Consider the following 23,251-nt stretch of genomic DNA (forward strand, 5'->3'; position numbering starts at 1 on the left):
AGGGATTGAGATGGCTGACTGGTGGTGAGAAACTGAGGAAGAGTGAGTGAGTGACATACCTGCCAAGCCGGAGCCCGGAGCCGGAGACGAGGGTAAAGTGCACGACGACGGACGACGCGAGAGGGAGAGCCGGAGAAGAGGAGATTAGGGTTAGGGTTAGGGATTGGGATGGCCGACTGGAGAGAGAGCCGGAGAGGGACTTATCTGCCAAGCCGTAGCCCGGAGCCGGAGACGATGACGCGGGACGGCGGGAGGGAGAGCCGGAGTCCGGAGAGCGGAGATTAGGGATTTAGGGTTAGGGATTTCACCGATGCAGAGCCGGAGCCTAGAGAGCGGCGCCGCACGGAACGAATCCGGCAGAGACTACGGCGACGGCCGACGCCCGACGGTGAGGCGGTGAGCAGCAGACGGAGCGAGCAGCGACGGAGAGGTCGAGGGCGAGAGGCGACTGGCGAGCGAGACCGCGAGAGGGAGAGAGCCGAGCGAGCGGACAGCGGAGAGACCGAGAGACGGAGAGAGTGGGAGACGGAGCGGAGAGTGGGGCCAGCCGCGCAGCCACTTGCCCACTTGAGCGGAGAGAGGGAGAGAGCCGCTGGCCGCTCCCGGGACCGGGCCGGTCCGTGCCTGCCGTTTTTAGGCGGGCCGGGCCGTGTCGCCCGACGGGCGTAGCCGGCAGCCGAGACACGGCCTGGTGGAATGGTCCGGGCCGGCCCGGGCACGCATCCAGCCGTGCCGGGCCGTGCTTGGGCCGGGCCAAAAAACCGGGCCGTGTGCCGGGCTACCGGGCTCAGGGCTGCATGCTCATCTATAGTCTTCACCATCACCCCTGCCGCATGCACCTTGTGATTAAACAAAACTGAAATGTCCTGTGCATCAGAGGGGAGACAAGCAACACACCTGTGTTCTAGATTGTGAAAGCGACAAGATAAGCCGTTCAACTTTTTCAACACCGAATCTGAAGTATTTTAACTCGATAATGTGTCGTCTATATATTTAGATTTTGAGAAAAATCTTGGGAGTTGTTGAAGATAGTACTCAGGATTGGAATTAAGTGATTTAGAGAGATCCCAATTATCTTATATTGGAAGATTTATTTTTAAGATCTTTTGGAGATGCTCTAAACTACTGGGACGGAGGGAGTATAAGGCAACAGCTCTTCTATCACAGTACCGCGTCTCCTAATTTACACGAAATCACCGCTAGCGTGATTTTTTAGGCACCACTGTTTTTCCCTCCCAGTCACCGCAGGTTGACCACCGAACAGCGCGGTTGGATTACGCGGTCCCAAGACCCAAGCTTTCTGTCTGGCTTTCTGTCTGGGGTCGGCCCGCTTCGCTCCATGGGCTCATTTGAGCAGCGGAGCCCTTTTTAGGTCTATCCAGTATCGACGCCCTTCTAAAAAACCTAACTCCCTCTCTCCTTGAATTCACTGCGGCCGAAGTCGCTGCCCTGCCGACTCCCGACCGACTCTCCACCTCAGCCCTCAGGGCCGCCGGCTCCTTCCTCCGGTCCTCCCCTCTCCTCCGCCTCGACAAGCGTCGGCGAGATGGTGAAGAGGAGCAAGAAGAGCAAGAGCAAGCGAGTCACGCTGCGGCAGAAGCACAAGGTGCAGCGCAAGGTGAAGGAGCACCACCGCAAGAAGCGCAAGGAGGCCAAGAAGGCGGGCAAGGCCGGCCAGCGGAGGAAGGTCGAGAAGGACCCCGGGATCCCCAACGAGTGGCCCTTCAAGGAGCAGGAGCTCAAGGCGCTCGAGGCCCGACGCGCGCAGGCGCTCCAGGAGCTCGAGCTCAAGAAGCAGGCGCGCAAGGAGAGGGTATGTCATGTCCAAGCCTCCAAGGCCCTGTTGGTTTATCCTCTAGATTATATAATCCAGCTTAAATAAGTTAAGAGACAAACAAACAACGCAGATTTATTAGGTGGAATGGTGGATTATATAGTCTAGATACCTAGATTATGATGATTCATAAGCAGTTCATTAGGTGCTTATATAATCCATAAGCTGGATTGTATCATCCTGGAAGGAAACAAACAGGACCTAAGTCTGACCTGCACCAACCTGACCTGACCCTCCCACTTGCCGTTATCGGTGGTGCTATGCCTGCTGTCAGCTTGTGTCCGGAGGCCAGAGCAAATAGTATTACAGCCGAATCCCACCTGCATTCTGTTTGCAAAGCTAATCCACCTTCCTGTCCCTTCAGTTACATTGTGAAATTAGAAAACCCGTCACGATGCTTTGGTGTCTTGAAGAGCGTTACTTTTCTGCTCACATTAATAGTATAAAACTCTATGCAAGAAAGCTAAGATCATGCAACACTAGGGTTATTATACTGACAGCGCACAGACATCATTGACCATTCTACATGACTGCAACAGACATCTACATGAAAGAAACATTGTCAGCAGTTATGTTCATCGTGATCGAATTGGAAAGCTTTGCTTCACCAGATAGGATAACATTAGCTGTATTATTTATGTTATACGATGATATCTTAGTATAATAATAAAAGTAAAATTATGTTCACTGATGTCGATTGGGGATCTCATTTCTTGTCACGAGAGTAAAACAGAGTAGTAGAGTACAAAACATATAATGCGGTCTTGGCTGCCAACCAAATGCTAGATGAACTGAAATTCGAGCTTGAAAATCATAGCGCAATCTAAAATAATTTCCACGAATAATGATGTATGTATGCATGGCCTAGCAAGCGTCCATAAAGGAGATAACACGTTGCCAGCCATTTTCATGGTTATACAGGGGCGATATGCCCTGCCTGTCCATACCCTCTTGTGCTGTGATAACGCTTCTGCGAAGCATGGATGTGCACACCCGTTCCTCTTAGCCACAAGTCAACCTACTCATGAAATCGCAAGTATCCTTGAGGACTTGAGATGCTGAAAAAGCAAATAACAAAGGACGAAACAGAAGAAAGAAGGTAGTTGATGGAGCAACTCACCCTTTGTGTGCACTACCCACCCATGGTTTATCCTGCAGATCGTGTTATACTCTTCTTTAGATGCTTGCCTATATTGGTAGAGACGTAGAGTACATAGTTACCATTTGATTGTGGCCTGCTACCGTTGGTATCGGCCATGATAGCTTTTGTCCCAACCCTTATTGTCCCTTATTACAATGGAAGGCTTGTTGAACCAATATTTCTGTATGTATAATTGTATTCTCTTGCGAAATTCCTGTCATTAATCCAGACAAGCTGGATGCCCGTCCTTTATTTGGGTCTTTACATTTTAGGCTCACTCTGTCTGGATCATGAACCATGGCTTTTAAAGCAGTAAGGCGAGACAAGGCGTTGGACCACCGCCGGGACGCCTAGGCGAGGTAGGCGGGCAAGGTGCCTAGGCGTTGGACCTCCGCCTGGACGCCTAGGCGACGCCTTAAGAACAGTGTCATGAACTTTCACATAGACTTGACCAATCAATGATTAAGGATCTGTTTGGTTGGGCTGTAGCCGCGAAAAAATTGCTGTGGCCGTGAGCTGTTAAAAAGCTAAAAACCGTTTGGTGGAAACCACTAAAAGCCGCTAAAAGTTCTTCCATATATATTTTCACAGTTCCATCCGAAAGCCGCTAAAAGCAGGTCCAGAGGTGCTTTCACTGCAAAAAATCGACTTTTAGAAAAAGTTGCTTCATGGATCCAGCCCTTTAGTTTGACTTTTGGCTTTTAGGGGGCAAAAGCCAAAAGTCAAACCAAACACACCCTAAATATTGTCACTCTTTGTTAGGTTATGCAGATGAAATATGTGTTCCTTAAGGTCTATTTATGTTCTTTGTTTAGTTTTATAGAAATACCCATATCATTTTCATTATAGTGGTTAAACAATGAGACACTACCTTTTTCAGGCTCAGAAGAGGAAGGCAGGATTGCTTGAGGACGAGGACATTGCTAGTTTGGCATCTGCAGCTTCCGCACAGGGCAGTGAGTTTGCAGCAAAGGAGAATGCTCCTTTATTAGTGGCAAAGATCAACGGTAAGTTTCTCATCTTTCACTTGTGGTTTAATTGGCCTACCACATGCAATTACATTATTGACTAAAGATGTTAAACATGTCCCAGATCATTCAGAGAGGTCTTTCTACAAGGAGCTTGTTAAAGTAATTGAAGCTTCCGATGTGATTGTGGAGGTTCTTGATGCAAGGGATCCGCTGGGCACCCGTTGCATTGACATGGAAAAGATGGTTAGGAAGGCTGATCCAAGTAAACGGATTGTACTACTTCTCAACAAGATAGGTATTATGAGTGTTTTTGTTATGTTTAAAGTTTACTCTTATGGTGGTTATGCCAGCCTACATCTCAACTTCTGATTCTTGAATTCTAGATCTTGTTCCCAAGGAGGCGGCAGAGAAATGGCTTACATATCTAAGAGAAGAATTGCCAACAGTTGCTTTTAAGTGCAATACCCAGGAGCAGAGGACCAAGCTGGGATGGAAATCTTCAAAATTAGATAAAACAAGCAACATCCCACAAAGCAGTGATTGTCTTGGTGCCGAGAATCTAATCAAATTGCTTAAGAATTATTCCAGAAGCCATGAGGTAAACGTTTGTATCATTTTCAGATAATGTTTATGCAAATATGGATTCAGTCATCTGTCTCCCAAGTTGATTATTGTTGGGACATTCTATATTAGAATGTTTTGGCCTTGTTCTGCAACATCCTATGTGCTTTATTGCTTGACTATATTATAATATTTATAGCAATTGAAGCTTCACTTCCTTTTCCTTGTTTATATGCATATTACCTTTTATTGAACATGATTAATAGAATCTTCTTTATTTTGAAGGGAGAACAGCTTCCTACACTTAGTATCTGAACCTAATGACTTCATGCACGTAGTTGTTTTACTTATGTGCTGTATCTTATTATGACAGTTTTACAAGTCCTGTTTTCTGTCTTCAGTTGTGACCTTCCCATGCTTCAGTATTCCCCCCTTTTACTGCTCTTGTAGGCCTGTGTTCATATAATCATATGGAGCTATCGTTTTTTTTTGTTCTTTTGTTGAGTTCTGTTATTGGTGATTTGCAGCTGAAACTGGCAATTACGGTGGGTATTGTTGGACTTCCTAATGTTGGCAAGAGCAGTCTGATCAACAGCCTGAAGAGGTCCCGAGTGGTCAATGTCGGTTCTACTCCAGGGATTACTAGATCAATGCAAGAAGTTCAATTAGACAAGAAGGTAAAGTTGTTGGATTGTCCTGGTGTTGTTATGCTCAAATCTTCCAACAGTGGTGTGTCTGTAGCCCTTCGAAACTGCAAAAAGGTTGAGAAAATAGAAGATCCAGTCGCTCCTGGTAAGTGCTAATTTGCATGTTTCTGTGTCATTTATGTTTGCTCTGTTGATGTTTTTATTTAATCTAGTCATAGCCTTATTGTTTTATTCTTTACATGCACTATTTGACAGTAAGCCACTATATAATGTGACAGAAGTGCAATAGTTGACGTGTTCTATTCTTCTCTCTGTTTTTAATGTTTGTAGTTAAGGAGATCCTAAGTATTTGCCCACATGAGAAGTTGCTGTCTCTATACAAGGTTCCAAACTTTGGTTCAGTTGATGATTTCCTTCAGAAAGTAGCAACTGTACGTGGGAAATTGAAAAAGGGTGGTGTAGTGGATGTTGAAGCTGCAGCGAGAATTGTGCTTCATGACTGGAATGAAGGTATGCCTGATTTTTTTGCCCTTAACGCTGTAAATTATTGTTACTAGTGACCTGATCCTCTTGTTTTTAGGTAAAATACCATATTTTACACTGCCGCCTAAAAGAGATGCTGGGGAGGACTCAGATGCAGTGATTATATCCGAGGATGGGAAAGAATTTAATATCGATGATATTTACAAAGCTGAATCTTCATATATTGGTGGTTTGAAGTCCATTGAGGAGTTCCATCATATTGAGATTCCTCCTAATGCTCCACCGGCGATCGATGAAGAGATGCTAGAGGTAATAAACTAGTAGTCTTAATGCTAGCTGTTTTCTGTGAATTAAGTGGATTTAATATGGCAGCCACTGTAGATTCTGTGTCATCTTGCTACCTGTTAGTTCTCTGTTTTGTTCCTTGTGATGGCCAGATGCATTGCATTACTTGAAAGTAATTGTTTTTTTTTGTGATATTGTTTTCGCATGGTCGCTGGTTCGGTCTCAGCTATGTGCGCTTATGTTAGGAGGATTCATACAAACCTATTGACCAGCAGAATTTTTTTAAGATCATCAATCCATAATCTTTGTAAACAGCATAGCGAAACTGGCATGATGATAAAAGGGTAGTGCTTGTTCTCTGGTGAAAACACCTGGTAGAAATCATCCATAGGTTCAGCTGTCTACATCTACGATTGGATTGGCCATTATTGCCATACTGCTACAGTAGATAGAATGTGCAGCAGAGTTGACCTATTGTCCAACCTCTGCTGCAGCTAAACAACAGGAGCAATCAGCAGATTATCTTGCACATAATTCATATGCAAGAATTTCGGACCAATATGCTTTTGCTGAAAGCAAAACATGGATGCATCAGTAACGTTGTGCTCGACCTTGTTATCTGACTCTTGTTTTGCACTTAAACCAGGATGGTGGCAAGAAACCAAGCGAAGCCATCCAGGAAAGCCGGGACAGGGAGGAGCAAATGCCCGACGTGAAGGACTCAGGAGGAAGCAAGGCAGCCAGCGCCAGCACGCAGAACGACAAGTTGTACACCGCCGAGGGCGTACTCGACCCTCGCAAGAGCAAAGCAGAGAAGAAACGGCGCAAGGCGAGCAGGCCCAGCGCGCTGAACGACATGGACGCGGACTACGATTTCAAGGTGGATTATCGGATGGAGGACGGTGGGAGCGAGGGTGCACACGCGGATGATGAAGATGGCGGAGATGGATCCGAGGATAATGAACCAATGACCGGTGTCGATGATGCATGAATTGTCATGTCGAGTGCCACTTTGCCAGAAATGATTTGTCCCAATGGGGGTTGGGAAATTAACCCACGACAGTTTTGTGCTTAGTTTGTTTCTTCAATGAAAGATGACAGTTGCGTTTTACCTGTCACAGTACCTACTTTTCGTTGCAATCTTCAGAACAACCTGATGGAAGAGTACAGACCACACAACTAAGTCTTCGGTTATTCACGTAGACTTTGTTCATTTATTACTATACCATATACATTAAAAAATGAGACTAAATAAACCACCTCGACATGGAAAAATTACAACTCTGGTGCGTTCAGTGGTGCACGCAAATTTTTAATCGGAACTTCCATTGAGAACCGAATAATGCAGGTGTCTCGTGATGCTTTTGTTCTCAGGGATTAATGTTTACCGTTCGGGCTAGTTTGGAAACTCAAATCCCCTTCGAGATTAGAGAGGAAATTAGTTCATTTCCACATCAATCCCATCCAATTCTAAAAGGATCCTTCAGGTATTTCGAAATGCCATTATGTAATTGATTGAAAAGTACTACAATTCTTGTTACCGTGCGTACATTTCAGATTGCAAGCACCAAGCATTCCACCACTTGGCTGAACAACAAATCAATGCAAAGTGATCAATCACCATGTCGCGAAAAGGAACCATCAGACAGCATAACAAACGAACACAAAACCAGTTAACCGATACCGGTCTGTTTCATATAACTTGTACGCTTCACCACAGTTTCACTCAGCAAATGGACGCGGAACGCCAGAACTCTCTACGCTATCTGCGTCTGGGATAGCAAGTAGGATGAAGGCCAAAGGGATTAAATGGCAGGCCCATATACTGCGGTGACATGAACTGTGGTACGAATGGACTTCCTTGAGCTGCAGACCAACCTGGCTGGGCAGGGTAATTGTGAACTCCAGGCACAGCGGCGTAAGCTGGACGCGCAAAGTTTTGGATCTGAGCTGCATTCAGAACCAGAGGAATAGCAGGCGTCGGAAGCTTAAGAGTAGCTGGCCTTGTTGTCGGTTGCATATGCTGCTGCTGCTGCTGTGTCACTTGCGCCATATTTTCTTGATGCAGCTGATGCCGCTTTCCTTGAATTAACTTGTTTTCATTCTGTTCCTGCTGCTGCTGGTTGTATTGTGCTTCATGGTGCTCCTGCTCCTCCTCCTTGCGCTTCCTGTTCCTCCTTTTAGATTCCGTTGGCGGATGCTGTGAAGCCCATGTTGAGAGATTTTCTGACCTTTGTTTCTTTTCATATCCACTCATCAAATATTTAATTTCTGCCATGATAGCACTGCGTTGCTTAGAATCAGTGAGTTTCTGCTCAGCTAGATAATGTGCAATCCATAGTTCCTTTGGTATAGCCCAGTTCTGCACAGGCAAGATGCAAAACCATTCAGCTAACAAACAACAAATTTGGTACCCACGCCTCTTGGTGGGGTGGAGTTTTGTGACTTCACCCTGGATTGAAATCTAGACACCATATCTATGTACACATGCGTGAGTACGTTCCCCATTTACATATGGCTTTCTAGGGGTGTGAATCAACACACTCGTGTGCCATGCAAGTGCACCATTGCAGTATGTGTATGTGCTTTCTTCCTTACTCCATTGTAAATGTGAAAAAAAGAAACAAAAGACAAAAATAAATATAGTTGACAAGGAAGCAGATTTATTGGATCAATATACATTTATATCTACAACAGAACTTGTTCCAAAATCTGTAAACAGGTAAAACCACAATGCTATATGTAACTTTGAAAGTCATGATTAAGGTGATCACTGAAACAACCCGGTTTCTATGTCCACCAGGATGCGCATCCTATCCTGGCCTTCATCGTAGACGGAAAACACTCTCCCAAGCCTTTTGGAAATCAGGGGATTCCCATTTTTGGTTGGGCTAATGAAAGCGAAACAAGACTTTTTGAGGTTTGGGACTCACAATAAGAAATGGTTCTCAGGTTAGGTTCTAGGAGGACATCTGGTTGAGTACATTGACCGTACGTGATCAATACCCTTGTTTGTACCATATTGCTAAATATAAACATGTGAGTGTGGCTGGCATATTCAGCACTTCGGCTTTAATTTTTTCTTGGTCTAGAGATCTAATAGGACATAATTAGTAGCGTGGAATGATCTAACTCCAAGACTTGCTAATATAGTTCTATCGGATGATCAGGATGGATTTCGATGGAATCTATCACCAGATGGGCAATTCTCAGTGAAGTCACATTACCTTGGTTTAATTCACCTAGATGTACCCAACCTCAACAAAAAAATTATGGAAACTAAAGGCCCCTATAAAAATAAAAATATTCCTTTGGTTTTTACGAAAAGGTGTAATATTAACCAAGGATAATCTAGCCAAGCGAAATTGGAATTGCAGCGTGAAGTGTAGCTTTTGTCACAACAATGAGACAATTAAGCATCTCTTCTTCGAGCGCCAAGTAGCGCGTGCAATCTGGCATATAGTCCGAAATCCAAATAGCCACAAATCTTTACCCTCCCTCTAGTGTCGCGAATATGTTTGGTTCATGGCTAGGAGGATTAGTAAAGATTTAAAATTATTAGCGCTATTAGGGACAACAACAGTTTATTAGGTCGTTTGGCGACATAGAAATGACATTGTGTTTGAGTATAAAAATATGACATTCTTTGCATGTTCTTCATTTGGCTATCCACTGGCTCGTTCCTAGTTTGTGCTACAGAAGCCTGTCTTTCAGGAGTTGGTTTTGGCTACCTGTCAACGTTTGGAGCAAGTGGTCAGGGAGCTTTTTGCCCAGGCTCATGGGTGGCGTCGTGGCGATCTAGTCTTAGGATTGATTACTACTAGCGTTTAGGTTGTAGTGTTGTTTAGACCGTGTGCATCTTGCGCGATGCAGGAGTCGGGTTTTTGTTTTTAGGAGAGTTGTGACTTATGATTATCTTGATGCAATAAATTTTCCCTAATCAAAAAAATCATAGATGGAGGGAAACAGAGCCGACCATTGTCTATGTGCCGCATACACAGCGCCTCCCTCACCCACCATGGATCCTGCTCCCCACCTACTCCACTGCCCTCCACCTCCAAGTACAATGCCCCTGCCTCCATGCCTGCCCAACCACTCCACCACCATCTCACGATTCCACCCACCACTAAGCCGGTGACCTCCCTGCAACCCCTAGCCATACCTCTACAGATGGAGGCCACCAAGATCATGGTTTTTAAAGCGGTATGGCGAGACAAGGCATTGGACTGCCGCCTGGACGCCTAGGCGACGCCTTTAAAACAGTGACCAAAAGATACTCAAAACCAAAACCTCGTACCCTAACCTGAAACTGAAACTATAATCTGCCAGAGTTAATGGAGATCACCGTACATGGGAAAGAATGACCTCAGCATCCTGGAAGAGGTATGCATTCCCACCCTAAAAAAATCTGTCAACAGAAGAATAGCGGCCTCAAATTTCTGTCTACAGCATAATGTGGCCTGGATGTCCAGTGTTCGTGCTACCCAGGGCGCCATGCAGCCATATAATTCCTGTCAATGAAATACTTGATTTTAGAGTCAGAAGGGGTAGTTCATACCAAGGACTCGTGTGTTTGACTCTTTTTAAACATCTCCACAAAAGTCTGCTTGGCCTTCTGAATGTATCCCTTCAGAAGAGAAAATGGAGGATACTTGTCCTCCAAATTAAAATTTTGTACCAAATGAAAAACTTCGGGATGCTGCCCATTTCCAATCATATAGTCAATTAAACCTACAGAAAAGATGAAGGCAAGAAGACACATTAATAAGAAGGTGAACCCTTGCATTGCGAATGAGATAACAGGTGTGGAATGAGTGCCGACAGTTCTGTCAAAATCAAATTGAAAATGTTAAGAAGGTAGAGGCCAATGTATTTAAGTCTAGCTGCGTATGAAAACAGTGAGAAAAGTTCAAATGATGGCTAAGCAATAATTAAACATACAAAATGCATTACAGCTCCAGACAATCCGATATCATTCCCACCACAACAATTGTGGAGCCCACATTCCAGCTCTACGTCGACCTAGCTTGAGAGACCGCTTCTGACCCACCATGTGCCCGCCTCCGAGAGCAACTCTAATGGACCAAGCTATATCACAAGTTGGAATTAGTTCTAGCATGAGCTTGTGATATAGCTACACCTAATTCCAGACTAGTTAATGCTAGAACTATAAATAAGGGACCAAGATCTAATAAGAAATAGAAAATATTATTCAGAAAGTCCAAGCAAACCCACTTAAAATCTTTATTGAACTATGACCGGCCATCATATTAGCAAATAAACATATTCCTGGAACAAGACCGAGTCCCTCCACATGGTCGGTCTCCTCTAGCCATTGGACGTGCCACCTAGGTATGGGCCGGCATCGCGCTCGACTTTGTCGAGGGCCACCCCCGGGTGCATGGCAAGTCCGTTATCATGGCAGTGGTTGATCGCTTCTCCAAGTATGCTCACTTCATCGTACTCGGCCACCCCTACACAGCCTCCTCCATCACCTAGACCTTCTTCGCTGAGATCGTACGCCTTTATGGGTTTCCCATATCGATAGTCAGCAATTGTGACCTAGTGTTCACTAGCATCGTGTGGCGTGATCTGTTCAAGTTGGCTGGCGTCAAGCTTCGCATGAGCACCGCCTTTCACCCTCAGTCCAACGGCCAGTCGGAGGCAACAAACAAGACCTCGTCATGTACCTGCGTTGGAGATCGACGCTGCATCTGGGTGGACTGACTTCCATGGGTAGAGTACTGCTACAACATGTTCCATGCCGCCCTACGTGCGACGCCATTTCAGGTGGTCTATGTCCGGGAACTGCCCACGCTTGCTCCATTCATGCGGACACAGCTCGCACATAGATAGTCAACGGCATGCTCCGTCATCGTGATCTCTTCCTAGCGGAGGACTGTGACGGTGTGACCGCCTCCTCTATGCGTAGGCATGGAGTTCGCCGTCGGTGACTGGGTATGGTTGTGTCTACTTCATCGATAGGCAGCGTCCCTGGTGGTCCGACCTAATGTCAAGCTTGGGCTCCGCTATGCCGAACCATTTTAGATCAGCGAACACATTGGCGTTGTGGTACTGTCTTTAGCTTCCATTTGACGCTTGCATCCACGACGTATTTCACGTCAGCCTCCTAAAACCCTTCCATGATGATATCCTCCAATGGGGCCTCCACCTCTCCCGCTAATGGAGCACAGTCATCTGTTGCCCATACCACTGAAGATCTTGCGTGCTCGGCTCCATCGTGATGTGTGGCATGTATTAGTGAATTGGGATGGTGTGGCTGAAGCAGATGCGACTTGGGAGCCGCTCGACTAGTTCAAGCTCTCTTACCCCGACTTTAAACTCGAGGACGAGCTGTTTTTTGAGGACATGAGAGATGTTATGGTCAACATCCAATATGACAAGCAACACAAATGCCCATGTGGCTAAGTTTCCTTGTTTTTCTAGATTAGTTTCCTAAAATATTGCAGATTGGTTTGCTAAGTAAGAGTCCTAGATGGATACAAATAGATTGGTTTGTTAAGTTAGAGCCCTAGATGGATACATGTGGGTTGTACATGACCTATATAAAGGCCCTTAGATCATGAATAAAGATTCAAACAGACAATTATCTCGCCAAGCTTCCCCGAAAACATGTATTGTTCATCCGCGGGTATTGTTCACACCCTGATCCCTGCCTTGCTCTTTCAACCCTAAGACAAAGGCGTCCAAGTGATGGGGTCCTAGTCCCCCTCCTCCCATGCAACACAGCTACGATCTCAAGAACACAAGCTCCAACACGAAGGCTCTCACATGAGCGGGGGGGGGGGGGGGTCTAGGGAAGGGATAAACCGAGGCAAATCTTCCTTTGCAAATGTGGAGAGGCTGCTTCGAACCCGTGACCTGGTGACTCAGTGAGACATCTCTAACCACCGCACTAGGCCAGCTATGCACATCCACATACATGTCCAACAATAAGCACCAGTTATGTTAATGAAAATCTAGGAATTCAAAAGGTAATTCTTTGGTGTTTGATGTGGATGTCAGGACCAAAGGATCAGAATGGTTGAGGCCTTTCACCTGGTGGTGTATGAGATGCTGCTATCAATGGTGAGCCAAATGTGTTGTGTCTAGAAAGTATAAAAAATATGAGACTAGAAACTTTTACATTAGTAAATAGTTTAATAACTGGTAAATCTTAGTTATGAACAGTTACACAGTATTGAAGCGTTGCAGCCAGAGATCAAACACTTGCATGACCAAGCAGGTATTACTCATGTTAATCATTTAGGCAAAGAAGGATACATAGCGCCAGGTGCGACAAATATGTATGAGTTGTGTTAAATGGTCCTTTGTCTGCATTCTTTGTAGCTTTGCTACTAACACTATCTGCTATCAAAATTTCAAGAAAGTTAAGTTTGGGAAATTTCACATATCATGGATTAGTGCAAAATCAACAGATGGATCAGAATAGTTCCCTGCTTCCTACAAATGTGATTTCTTTATTTGGCTATATAGTAGAAGATAAAAAACATGCTTGAACCATAAGAAAACTCTGGATGGCATGATTAGAATAAGATATTAAGCCTTTCCAAACTAGTCACACTGCATTATATCCACTATGAACGAATAACCTGCTTGCAAGAGGTATTTCTCATGCATATGCAGGAATGTGGTTTTCTGTAACCATGTTGTTATGGTGCTATAAATGACATAAGAAAATTGTGCCAGCATTTTAAATCAACCTAGTTTATGAAACATTATTGAAATTCACCATGATATCATATGCATGGCCTTCGCGATCAAACAGTGGAGATGAGAATTGGTAATATCAACATATCTTGTATATGTGCTTATGTACTATGTAGCATAAATTGAGCGGAATTGAAGAAATAGTGAAAATGTATAACTAAGACGGAGATAGCTCCATACCTGTGGCCCTGTCTGCAAGCCCAAGATCCTCGCAAAGCTTGGCAATGTTGTTATTCTTGTAACCTTTGCGAACCATAGCAAATATACTGATGATATCATGGATATTGAATTCAGATACAATGTTATATGCGATAAGAAATTGGAGAAGACCCCTAGACAGCGTGTCAAGTTCCCTACAACACACTGTGTTGTCAATCATTTTCTTCCAATCCTTCGCCACCAGCTTGGCCTGCTCTGTTGTGTCTGCAGAATGTTTGGCAGATTTCATAGACAACCAACGAAATAGTGTGATACATTGCACCCAGACCTTGTAGCACCTGAAGTTCTTGTTGGATACGAGTAGCTTGACCACTTGAAGGACAAGTGCCGCCGGATCTGGGGCATGGTGCATTGCGGACAGCAACTTCTTACTAGAGATGCTGAAACAGATCACGAACTCGACCAGCGTCTCTGCATCCATTCTCTTGCATGCCTCTACAAATTCCTTTCTCCCATCTGCAGGAAGCCCTCTAAGCTGTTTCTTAGTCGTCTCTTCGACCATCTCCTCCTCTTCAGTACCCTGCTCCTCTCCATCCCCCTGTGCATACCCATCAAGCTCCTCCTCACCTTCAGTCTCTTTGCCTTGCCCTGCAGAGACCTTGGTAGTCAGCGTCTCTTCGTCAGCATCCCGCTTGTTATCCTCGCCGCCCTCTCTATCTTCCTCCTTTTGATTGTCAATCTCGTCGTCGGCCTCTTCCTCCTCCTGTTCTTCTTCCCCCTCTTCCTCCTCCCCCTCTTCCTCCACCACCTCCTCTTCCTCTTCCTCCTCCTGTTCTTCCTCCCCCTCTTCCTCATCTTCCTCCTCCTCTTCCTCTTCATCTTCCTCCACCATCTCCTCTTCCACTTCCTCTTCTTCTTCCTCTTCCTCCACCACCTCATCCTCTTCTTCCACCTCGTTATCCTCTTCCTTATTCTTACTACTGCGTGCTGTGCCCGCAGCCTCGAGCGCCCGCAGCTGGCTGAACCGGCGCGAGATGGAGGATTGGACGGAGGACACGTGGGCATCGAGGTCCTCCCAGGTGAAGGGGAGCGGGTAGGGCGAGCAGGCGGCGAGGGTGTGGAAGGCCTCGCGCAGGACGCCCTTCTTGGCAGGGAGCTCGGCGATGGCTGCCTCAAGGTCCTCCGTCGGCATCATCGCCGGCGCCGCCGTCCCCATGGGCTGGGTCAGAAACGTCGGTCACGGGAGCGAGTAAATTTACAATTTACAGCATCGAAGGCCTTTGTCCTCCTTTTGTCTCCCTAAAACTATCTCCATCAATTCTAAATTCATCCTCTGTATTCGAGTCTTCTCTGAAAAGATTTATATATTCTCCATCCCCAACAACATTCTCTATATCTCATTTTCTATACATAAATACCTATATTAAAGATATATTTTACTTTTAATTTTTATATATATATATATATATATTTGTCATACACTCAAATATATTGTATATATTTTAGTTTTGCTAAATCTGTTATTTTATATATTAAAACGGATAAAGGAGTAAACATATAAACTATATATAAAGATGATCTAGCAGCGTCCTTTATATTTAAAGAATCTATTAGAGAATGTTGTTGTAGACATAAAGGACATGAATCTTTTCTAAAATTTAGGGTAGATAAAGCTTCAGAGGATGGCTGGAGAGAGTCTAAGGTTGACTCTAACAGGACAGCTAAGAGGCAGCCAAAGGCAAAATAGCTAGTATATAGGTATGATATTGCATTATGGAAGACAAAAGGAGCAGCCATTTTGGATAAGATGAGAGTGAAAAGCTAAAATGGATAAGGGGTGTGTTTCAGTGACAGGACGATCCCATTATCCACCAACTCTTACCAGTACTGTTTTATATAAATATAGAAGGTAGAATAGCTTCGCTATTGGATCCACTCACAATTTGGATGGCCAGCTAAATTATTGATGGGAGCTCAAAGACTAAATACCTAGCCAAAATGGCTTGTTCATGTTGGAGGCAGCCTAAAGGTCTCGTTTCTTATTAAATGACTACTTCCCATAGCAACAACTACTATGCAAGCAGACATTAGGTGCAAACATGCAAGTAGGTCTCTTGGATCCGTTAGATCTAGATCCAACCGTAGATATAATCGTTGGTGGTAGAAGGGTTTAAGTGCTAAATTTGATATATCGTTGGATCCTAATCTAACAGACCAATATGTATACTTGCACGCTTGCATCTAATGTAGGGCTGGAAACGAGCCGAGTCGAGCTCAGTTCGGCTCGGCTTGGTGTGGCTCGCTAGCCAACCGAGCTTGGCTCGTGAGCCGGTTCGACTCAACTCACGAAGTGCACCTTAATATATACTATTGTATTATATACTAAATTAATAGTCTATAAATGTGAAATGTAGAATTATCATTTAATATTATGAGTAATATAAATTAAAAATTATCATATATCCATCATTAAAGACTAAGGAATGAGACAAATATCTATAAAATTATCCAATATCCATCATTATTGTGTGAGTTGGTTAGTTTGGTGCAGCTTGCGAGCCAGAACGAGCCGGTTGGGCTCGTTGCACCAATGAGCTCGGTAACCTGTCTCGGCTCGGCTCGTTCGAGGCTCACGAGCTACTCCAAGCCAAGCCGAGCGGCTTCGAGCTCGAGTCGGCTCGTGAGCCTCGAGCTTATTTTTCAGCCCTAATCTAGTGTTTGTTTGCATAGTAGTCGTTGCCCCAATTGATAAATTGTTGTGATTTATGCTATTGATTTTTTATACAAGAAACTCCATTCTTCGAGACACACCAATTTTTTATATAGGAAACTCCATACTTGGTCTACCTTGTAGCTTGAATACTTCGTCTTGATGCTAGGCTATGAGGATCCTAAACCTCTGAAATTTTATTGGTTGTTACTTATGAAAGAGTTGTCTGACGGTTTAAGGATAATTGTTGGTAACTAGGACACAATTGTAATGTCTCGAATATCTACTAAAGTTAAGGAAATTATTGTTTACTTTGATCATGAGAATCAAATTGGAGGTGTCAACTAGGATGATGTGGTGGCCAACCCTGGCCCACCATTACCTAAAGTAGTCAGACCTAGTAAGATAGAGGTCATGCCTAAAAAGTTAGGAGTGAAACTTCCTGATAGAGGGCAAGGGCCGATCTACTATGGGGTACAATAACTTGATTGGGGTGGAGATCTCGACGTTGATGATCCAAGATTTAGAGCGAACCAATCCTCGCAATCACTACACCACGGCTCCGTTGGTTATCACCCATTACACACGAGTGACCTCACCACAAAGGCTTATCCCTGCAGACGCAATCAAGAACACAAGCAAGAACATGAAGAATGCAACCAAAATTATATTGATTACGAGTTGGGGTCTCACAAACCGATGAACGTGAACTGTTCGATGACAGATACTGAACTGTTCGATGACAAATATGATCTAAGCAAAACCCAGCCCTAATGTGACGGTGGCTGCTGAATAAATAGAGTATTAGGGCGTGCTTGACCCCTGGTCTCGCCCCTAATGGATAGAGTTTTAGAGACGACAGTGGACAAAGTTGAGATTTTGCGGATACACACAAAGAAGGACAAGCCCAAGACAAACCGGCGAACAGGAGGAGGAGCGTCGACGAGGACTAGGAAGTCAGAGCCCCGCCGCCAAGCCAAGACTTAGCTAGGACTCCACTCTGTAGCTTCTAAGCTTCACTCCCACCCCGATAAAGAGACTTGGGAGCCTCTCCTCCCTCTCTTGCCCCCTTGTAACCATTACTACGAGTTTTGATCATCAATGGTGCCGGTAGCGCAAGCCGCCGATGACTAGAAGTAGGGACATTTTGCCCGACTAGTATAAATCTTGTGCCCTCCACGCACACCCTCTGGAGCTCAGAACGAACATAATAAATTTACTTGTCGGAGCGAGGTTCCAAACACCGATAGTTGGTGCGTCGGGTAGGGGTCTTGCGCGTTCCGCGATGAGATCCTCCAAGCTCCAGATGGCTAGAAATGACGTTGGCGTAGTATGGGCCCCTAGAGTGACCGTCCGCTTTGGGAATCCCGATGACGTTGAAAGTCGCCTAGAGGGGGGGAATAGGCAAATCTAAAATTTATAAACTTTAAGCACAACTACAAGCCGGGGTTAACGTTAGAATAAAAACCTAGTCCGAAAGAGAGGGTGAAAACAAATCAACCAAAGAAATAGAGCGGATGACACGGTGATTTGTTTTACCGAGGTTCGGTTCTTGTAAACCTACTCCCCGTTGAGGTGGTCACAAAGACCGGGTCTCTTTCAACCCTTTCCCTCTCTCAAACAGTCAATTAGACCGAGTGAGCTTTCTCCTTAATCAACGGGTCACTTAGACCCCTCACAAGGACCACCACGCACTTGGTGTCTCTTGCTTTGATTACAAGTCACTTGAGAATAAGAATGAGAAGGAAGAAAGCACAATTGCAAAAGCCAAGCGACAAGAGCGACAAATAATACACAAATCACTCTCTCTCTCAAGCCACTAATCACTAATGATCACTTGTCTCAATTGTGGAACTTGGAGAGATTGGGGGCTTTGACTGTGTCTTGGAATGGATTTCTTGCTCTTGTATTGAATGTAGAAGGTTGGAATGCTTGGGTGAAGTGAATGGAGGTGGTTGGGGTTGTATTTATAGCCACCAACCACTTCCTAGTCGTTGCTCCAATTCTGCCAACCGCGGACGGTCCGCGCCCCTGGTCCGGACGGTCCGCCCCTGTACATCAATGGCTGAAATCCCAACGGTCAGCAGTAACGGCTATATCAACGGCTATAATGCATTACATGCGTCGTCAGATGTCAGATAAAGGCAGTCGCGGACGGTCCGGTCGTGCACCCCGGATGGTCCTCAAGGACGCTATAATTCATTTTACCGAACCCGTCACCTTCGGGTTTTTCGGTTTCTCACCTACCGGACGATCCGCGCCTGAGGCCGGACGGTCCGCGCTTGGTCTCGGACGGTGCTTGCTTCTCCATTGGACGGCCCGCAGTGTAGAGTTGTGTTTTTGCAGTGGTTCTATCCGAGGGTCATTTAGGTGTCGCGGACGGTCCGCCGCAAGGGCCCGGACGGTCCGCGCTTAGTCTGTTTTTCCAAAAAGCTTCTCCTGTCCGGAATAATCTACGGTATTCCAGACAGTCGACTTAGAATAGTTGTAGATGAACCTTTGGCACCTGTAGAACATATAATCTAGAGCAAACTAGTTAGTTCAATTATTTGTGTTGAGCAATTCAACCACCAAAATCATTTAGGAAAAGGTTTGACCCTATTTCCCTTTCAATCTCCCCCTTTTTGGTGATTGATGCCAACACAAACCAAAGCAAATATATAAGTGCAGAATTGAACTAGTTTGCATAAGGTAAGTGCAAAGGTTGCTTAGAATTAAACCAATTTATACATTCATAAGATATGTATGGATTGATTTCTTTCTTTTAACATTTTGGACCATGCTTGCACCACTTGTTTTGTTTTTGCAAATATTTTTGGAAATTCTTTTTCAAAGTCTTTTGCAAATAGTCAAAGGTATATGAATAAGATTTCGAGAAGCATTTTCAAGATTTGAAATTTTCTCCCCCTGTTTCAAATGCTTTTCCTTTGACTAAACAAAACTCCCCCTTAATGAAATTCTCCTCTTAGTGTTCAAGAGGGTTTTATCAATTGAAAGAAGATCAAATATTTTAGATACTAATTAAAAAAACTCCTCCTTTAACATATAGATATCAAATGAGATAGAATTTCTTAGAGGAATACTAATTTCAAAGGTACAATTGAAGAACATTTAAAAACTTAAACTTATTTCGAAAAATTTTGAAATTGGCGTGGTGGTGCGGTACTTTTGCTTTGGGCTAATACTCTCTCCCCCTTTGGCATGAATCGCCAAAAATGGAGTCTTTAGAGCCCTTTTACTTCCTCCCAATGGTACAAATGAATATGAGTGAAGATTATACCAAAGTTGGAGAGCGATGCGGAATGACGGCGAAGGGTAAATGACACCGGTAGAGTGGAGTGGAAGCCTTTTCTTCGCCGAAGACTCCATTTTCCCTTTCAATCTATGACTTAGCATAAAATACACTTGAAGAGCACATTAGTCATAGCAAATGAAAGAAATATGATCAAAGGTATATAAATGAGCTATGTGTTCAAAGTATCAATCAAAATTCCTAGAATCAAGAATGTTTAGCTCATTCCTAAGTTTGGTAAAGGTTTTCTCATCTAGTGGTTTGGTAAAGATATCGACTAATTGTTCTTTGGTGCTAACATAAGCAATTTCGATATCTCCCCTTTGTTGGTGATCCCTCAAAAAGTGATACCGAATGGCTATGTGCTTAGTGCGGCTGTGCTCAACGGGATTATCCGCCATGCGGATTGCACTCTCATTATCACATAGGAGAGGGACTTTGGTTAATTTGTAGCCATAGTCCCTAAGGGTTTGCCTCATCCAAAGCAGTTGCGCGCAACAATGGCCTGCGGCAATGTACTCGGCTTCGACGGTAGAAAGAGCTACTGAATTTTGTTTCTTTGAAGCCCAAGACACCAGGGATCTTCCCAAGAACTAACAAGTCCCTGATGTGCTCTTTCTATCAATTTTACACCCTGCCCAATCAACATCTGAATAACCTATTAAATCAAAGGTGGATCCCCTGGGGTACCAAAGACCAAACTTAGGTGTATGAACTAAATATCTCAAGATTGGTTTTACGGCCCTAAGGTGAACTTCCTTAGGATCGGCTTGGAATCTTGCACACATGCATACAGAAAGCATAATATCCGGTTGAGATGCACATAAATAGAGTAAAGATCCTATCATCGGTCGGTATACCTTTTGATCTACGGATTTACCTCCCGTGTCGAGGTCGAGATGCCCATTGGTTCCCATGGGTGTCTTGATGGGCTTGGCATCCTTCATTCCAAACTTGGTGAGTATGTCTTGAATATACTTGGTTTGGCTGATGAAGGTGCATGCTTGGAGTTGCTTCACTTGAAATCCTAAGAAGTACTTCAACTCCCCCATCATAGGCCTGTTTGGTTCAGGTTTTTTCTGACCAGCTTTTCTGAGAATCTGGCTGTGGGGAGAATCTGACTGTGTAGAGAATCTGAGTATCATTAGGATTACGTGCGGAGGAAGATAAATGTGTCCATAGGACTCAGGATCTAGAAAGTGACGAATTCCTACTATTGCAACGACTCAACCGATTATGTGTTTATGTTGATTTTGAATGGTTTTTAGACAAACGAATTTTATAGAAGCTGACTGAAAAGTTGAGCGTTTGGCAGCCCGCAGCAGCTTTTGGTGGCCAGAAGCTCCAAAAGGCTGAAACAAACAGGGGCATAGACATCTCGAATTGTTTAATCATAATCCTACTAAACTCTTTATAAGTAGATTTGTTAGTAGACTTAAATATGATATCATCAACATAAATTTGGCATACAAACAAATCATTTGCAATTGTTTTAGTAAAGAGAGTAGGATCAAGTTTTCCGACTTTGAAGCCATTAGCGATAAGAAAATCTCTTAGGCATTCATACCATGCTCTTGGGGCTTGCTTGAGCCCATAAAGCGCCTTAAAGAGTTTATACACATGGTTAGGGTACTCACTATCTTCAAAGCCAGAAGGTTGCTCAACATAGACCTCCTCCTTGATTGGTCCATTGAGGAAGGCACTTTTCACGTCCATTTGATAAAGCTTGAAGCCATGGTAAGTAGCATAGACAAGTAATATACGAATTGACTCAAGCCTAGCTACGGGTGCATAGGTTTCACCGAAATCCAAACCTTCGACTTGTGAATATCCCTTGGCCACAAGTCGGGCTTTGTTCCTTGTCACCACACCATGCTCATTTTGTTTGTTGCGGAAGACCCACTTGGTTCCTACAACATTTTGGTTAGGACATGGAACTAAATGCCATACCTCATTCCTCGTGAAGTTGTTGAGTTCCTCTTGCATCGCCAACACCCAGTCTGAATCCCTTAATGCGTCTTCCACCCTATATGGCTCAATAGAAGACACAAAGGAGTAATGTTCACAAAAATGAGCGACACGAGATCGAGTTGTTAACCCCTTATGGATATCGCCGAGAATGGAGTTCACAGGGTGATCTCTTTATATCGCTTGGTGGACTCTTGGGTGAGGAGGTCTTGGACCCTCATCATCTTCCTTGTTTTGATCATTGGCATCTCCCCCTTGATCGTTGTCCTCCTCTTGAGGTGGCTCATCTTCTTGATCTTCATTTTCATCCTCTTGAGCTTGATCCTCATCTTGGGTTGGTGGAGATGCTTGATTTGAAGATGATGGTTGATCTTGTGCATGTGGAGGCTCTTCGGATTCCTTAGGACACACATCCCCAATGGACATGTTCCTTAGCGCGACGCATGGAGCCTCTTCATCATCTAGCTCATCAAGATCAACTTGCTCTACTTGAGAGCCGTTAGTCTCATCAAACACAATGTCACAAGAAACTTCAACTAGTCCAGTGGACTTGTTAAAGACTCTATATGCCCTTGTGTTTGAATCATAACCAAGTAAAAAGCCTTCTACATCCTTAGGAGCAAATTTTGATTTTCTACCTCTTTTAACAAGAATAAAGCATTTGCTACCAAAGACTCTAAAATATGAAACATTGGGCTTTTTACCGGTTAGGAGTTCATACGATGTCTTCTTGAGGATTCGGTGAAGGTAGAGACGGTTGATGGCGTAGCAAGCGGTGTTGATTGCTTCCACCCGAAACCGGTCCGAAGTCTTGTACTCATCAAGCATGGTCCTAGCCATGTCAAGTAGAGTTCTATTCTTCCTCTCCACTACACCATTTTGTTGTGGCGTGTAGGGAGAAGAGAACTCATGTTTGATGCCCTCGTTCTCAAGAAAGCCTTCTATTTGTGAGTTCTTGAACTCCGTCCCGTTGTCGCTTCTAATCTTTTTGATCCTTAAGCCGAACTCATTTTGAGCCCGTCTCAAGAATCCCTTTAAGGTCTCTTGGGTTTGAGATTTATCCTACAAAAGAACACCTAAGTGAAGCGAGAATAATCATCCACAATAACTAGACAATACTTACTCCCACCGATGCTTATGTAAGCTATCGGGCCGAATAGGTCCATGTGGAGTAGCTCAAGTGGCCTGTCAGTCGTCATGGTGTTCTTGTGTGGATGATGAACACCAACTTGCTTCCCTGCTTGACATGCGCTACAAATCATGTCTTTCTCAAAATGAACATTTGTTAGTCCCAAAATGTGCTCTCCCTTTAGAAGCTTATGAAGATTCTTCATCCCAACGTGGGCTAGTCAGTGATGCCAGAGCCAACCCATGTTAGTCTTAGCAATTAAGCAAGTGTCGAGTTCAGCTCTATTAAAATCAACTAAGTATAGCTGACCCTCTAACACTCCCTTAAATGCTACTGAATC

General features: G+C 44.4%; 2 protein-coding genes across 3 annotated transcripts; one reads left to right on the plus strand and one right to left on the minus strand.

The window, feature by feature from the left end:
* Positions 1 to 1,444: 1,444 nt before the first annotated feature.
* LOC100274701 (uncharacterized) lies at positions 1,445 to 7,031 on the plus strand. Its single transcript, NM_001149009.2, has 8 exons — positions 1,445 to 1,813; positions 3,856 to 3,982; positions 4,068 to 4,241; positions 4,330 to 4,544; positions 5,035 to 5,299; positions 5,485 to 5,664; positions 5,735 to 5,946; positions 6,569 to 7,031. Exons 1-8 carry the CDS (start codon positions 1,547 to 1,549, stop codon positions 6,911 to 6,913), a joined length of 1,785 nt encoding a protein of 594 aa, NP_001142481.2. The 5' UTR covers positions 1,445 to 1,546; the 3' UTR covers positions 6,914 to 7,031.
* A 379-nt stretch (positions 7,032 to 7,410) lies between these two features.
* Positions 7,411 to 15,144, minus strand: LOC103626068 (uncharacterized). 2 transcript variants are annotated; one of them, XM_008646450.4, is made up of 4 exons: positions 13,834 to 15,144; positions 10,481 to 10,653; positions 10,273 to 10,330; positions 7,411 to 8,284 (listed from the first exon to the last, which is right to left on the minus strand). In XM_008646450.4, the coding sequence occupies exons 1-3, from the start codon at positions 15,026 to 15,028 to the stop codon at positions 10,289 to 10,291; spliced, it is 1,410 nt and encodes a 469-aa protein (XP_008644672.1). In that variant the 5' UTR covers positions 15,029 to 15,144; the 3' UTR covers positions 7,411 to 8,284; positions 10,273 to 10,288. The 2 variants fall into 2 exon arrangements, with proteins under 2 accessions (XP_008644672.1, XP_008644671.1); XM_008646449.4 differs by lacking the exon at positions 10,273 to 10,330.
* Between the last annotated feature and the right edge of the window lie 8,107 nt (positions 15,145 to 23,251).

The sequence above is a fragment of the Zea mays genome, chromosome 5 (genome assembly GCF_902167145.1).
Source record: "Zea mays cultivar B73 chromosome 5, Zm-B73-REFERENCE-NAM-5.0, whole genome shotgun sequence".
In the NCBI taxonomy this organism is placed as follows: Eukaryota; Viridiplantae; Streptophyta; class Magnoliopsida; order Poales; family Poaceae; genus Zea; species Zea mays.

Excerpts from the sequence above, each read along its gene's own strand:
- LOC100274701 (NM_001149009.2), top strand. The coding sequence starts at position 1,547 with ATGGTGAAGAGGAGCAAGAAGAGCAAGAGCAAGCGAGTCACGCTGCGG. Across the intron at positions 4,242-4,329 it reads ACTACTTCTCAACAAGATAG|ATCTTGTTCCCAAGGAGGCG; the intron begins GTATTATGAGTG and ends CTTGAATTCTAG. Across the intron at positions 4,545-5,034 it reads ATTATTCCAGAAGCCATGAG|CTGAAACTGGCAATTACGGT; the intron begins GTAAACGTTTGT and ends GGTGATTTGCAG.
- LOC103626068 (XM_008646449.4), bottom strand. The coding sequence starts at position 15,028 with ATGGGGACGGCGGCGCCGGCGATGATGCCGACGGAGGACCTTGAGGCA. Across the intron at positions 10,654-13,833 it reads GCTTGCAGACAGGGCCACAG|GTTTAATTGACTATATGATT; the intron begins GTATGGAGCTAT and ends TCTTTTCTGTAG. Across the intron at positions 8,285-10,480 it reads GTCAAACACACGAGTCCTTG|AACTGGGCTATACCAAAGGA; the intron begins GTATGAACTACC and ends TTGCCTGTGCAG.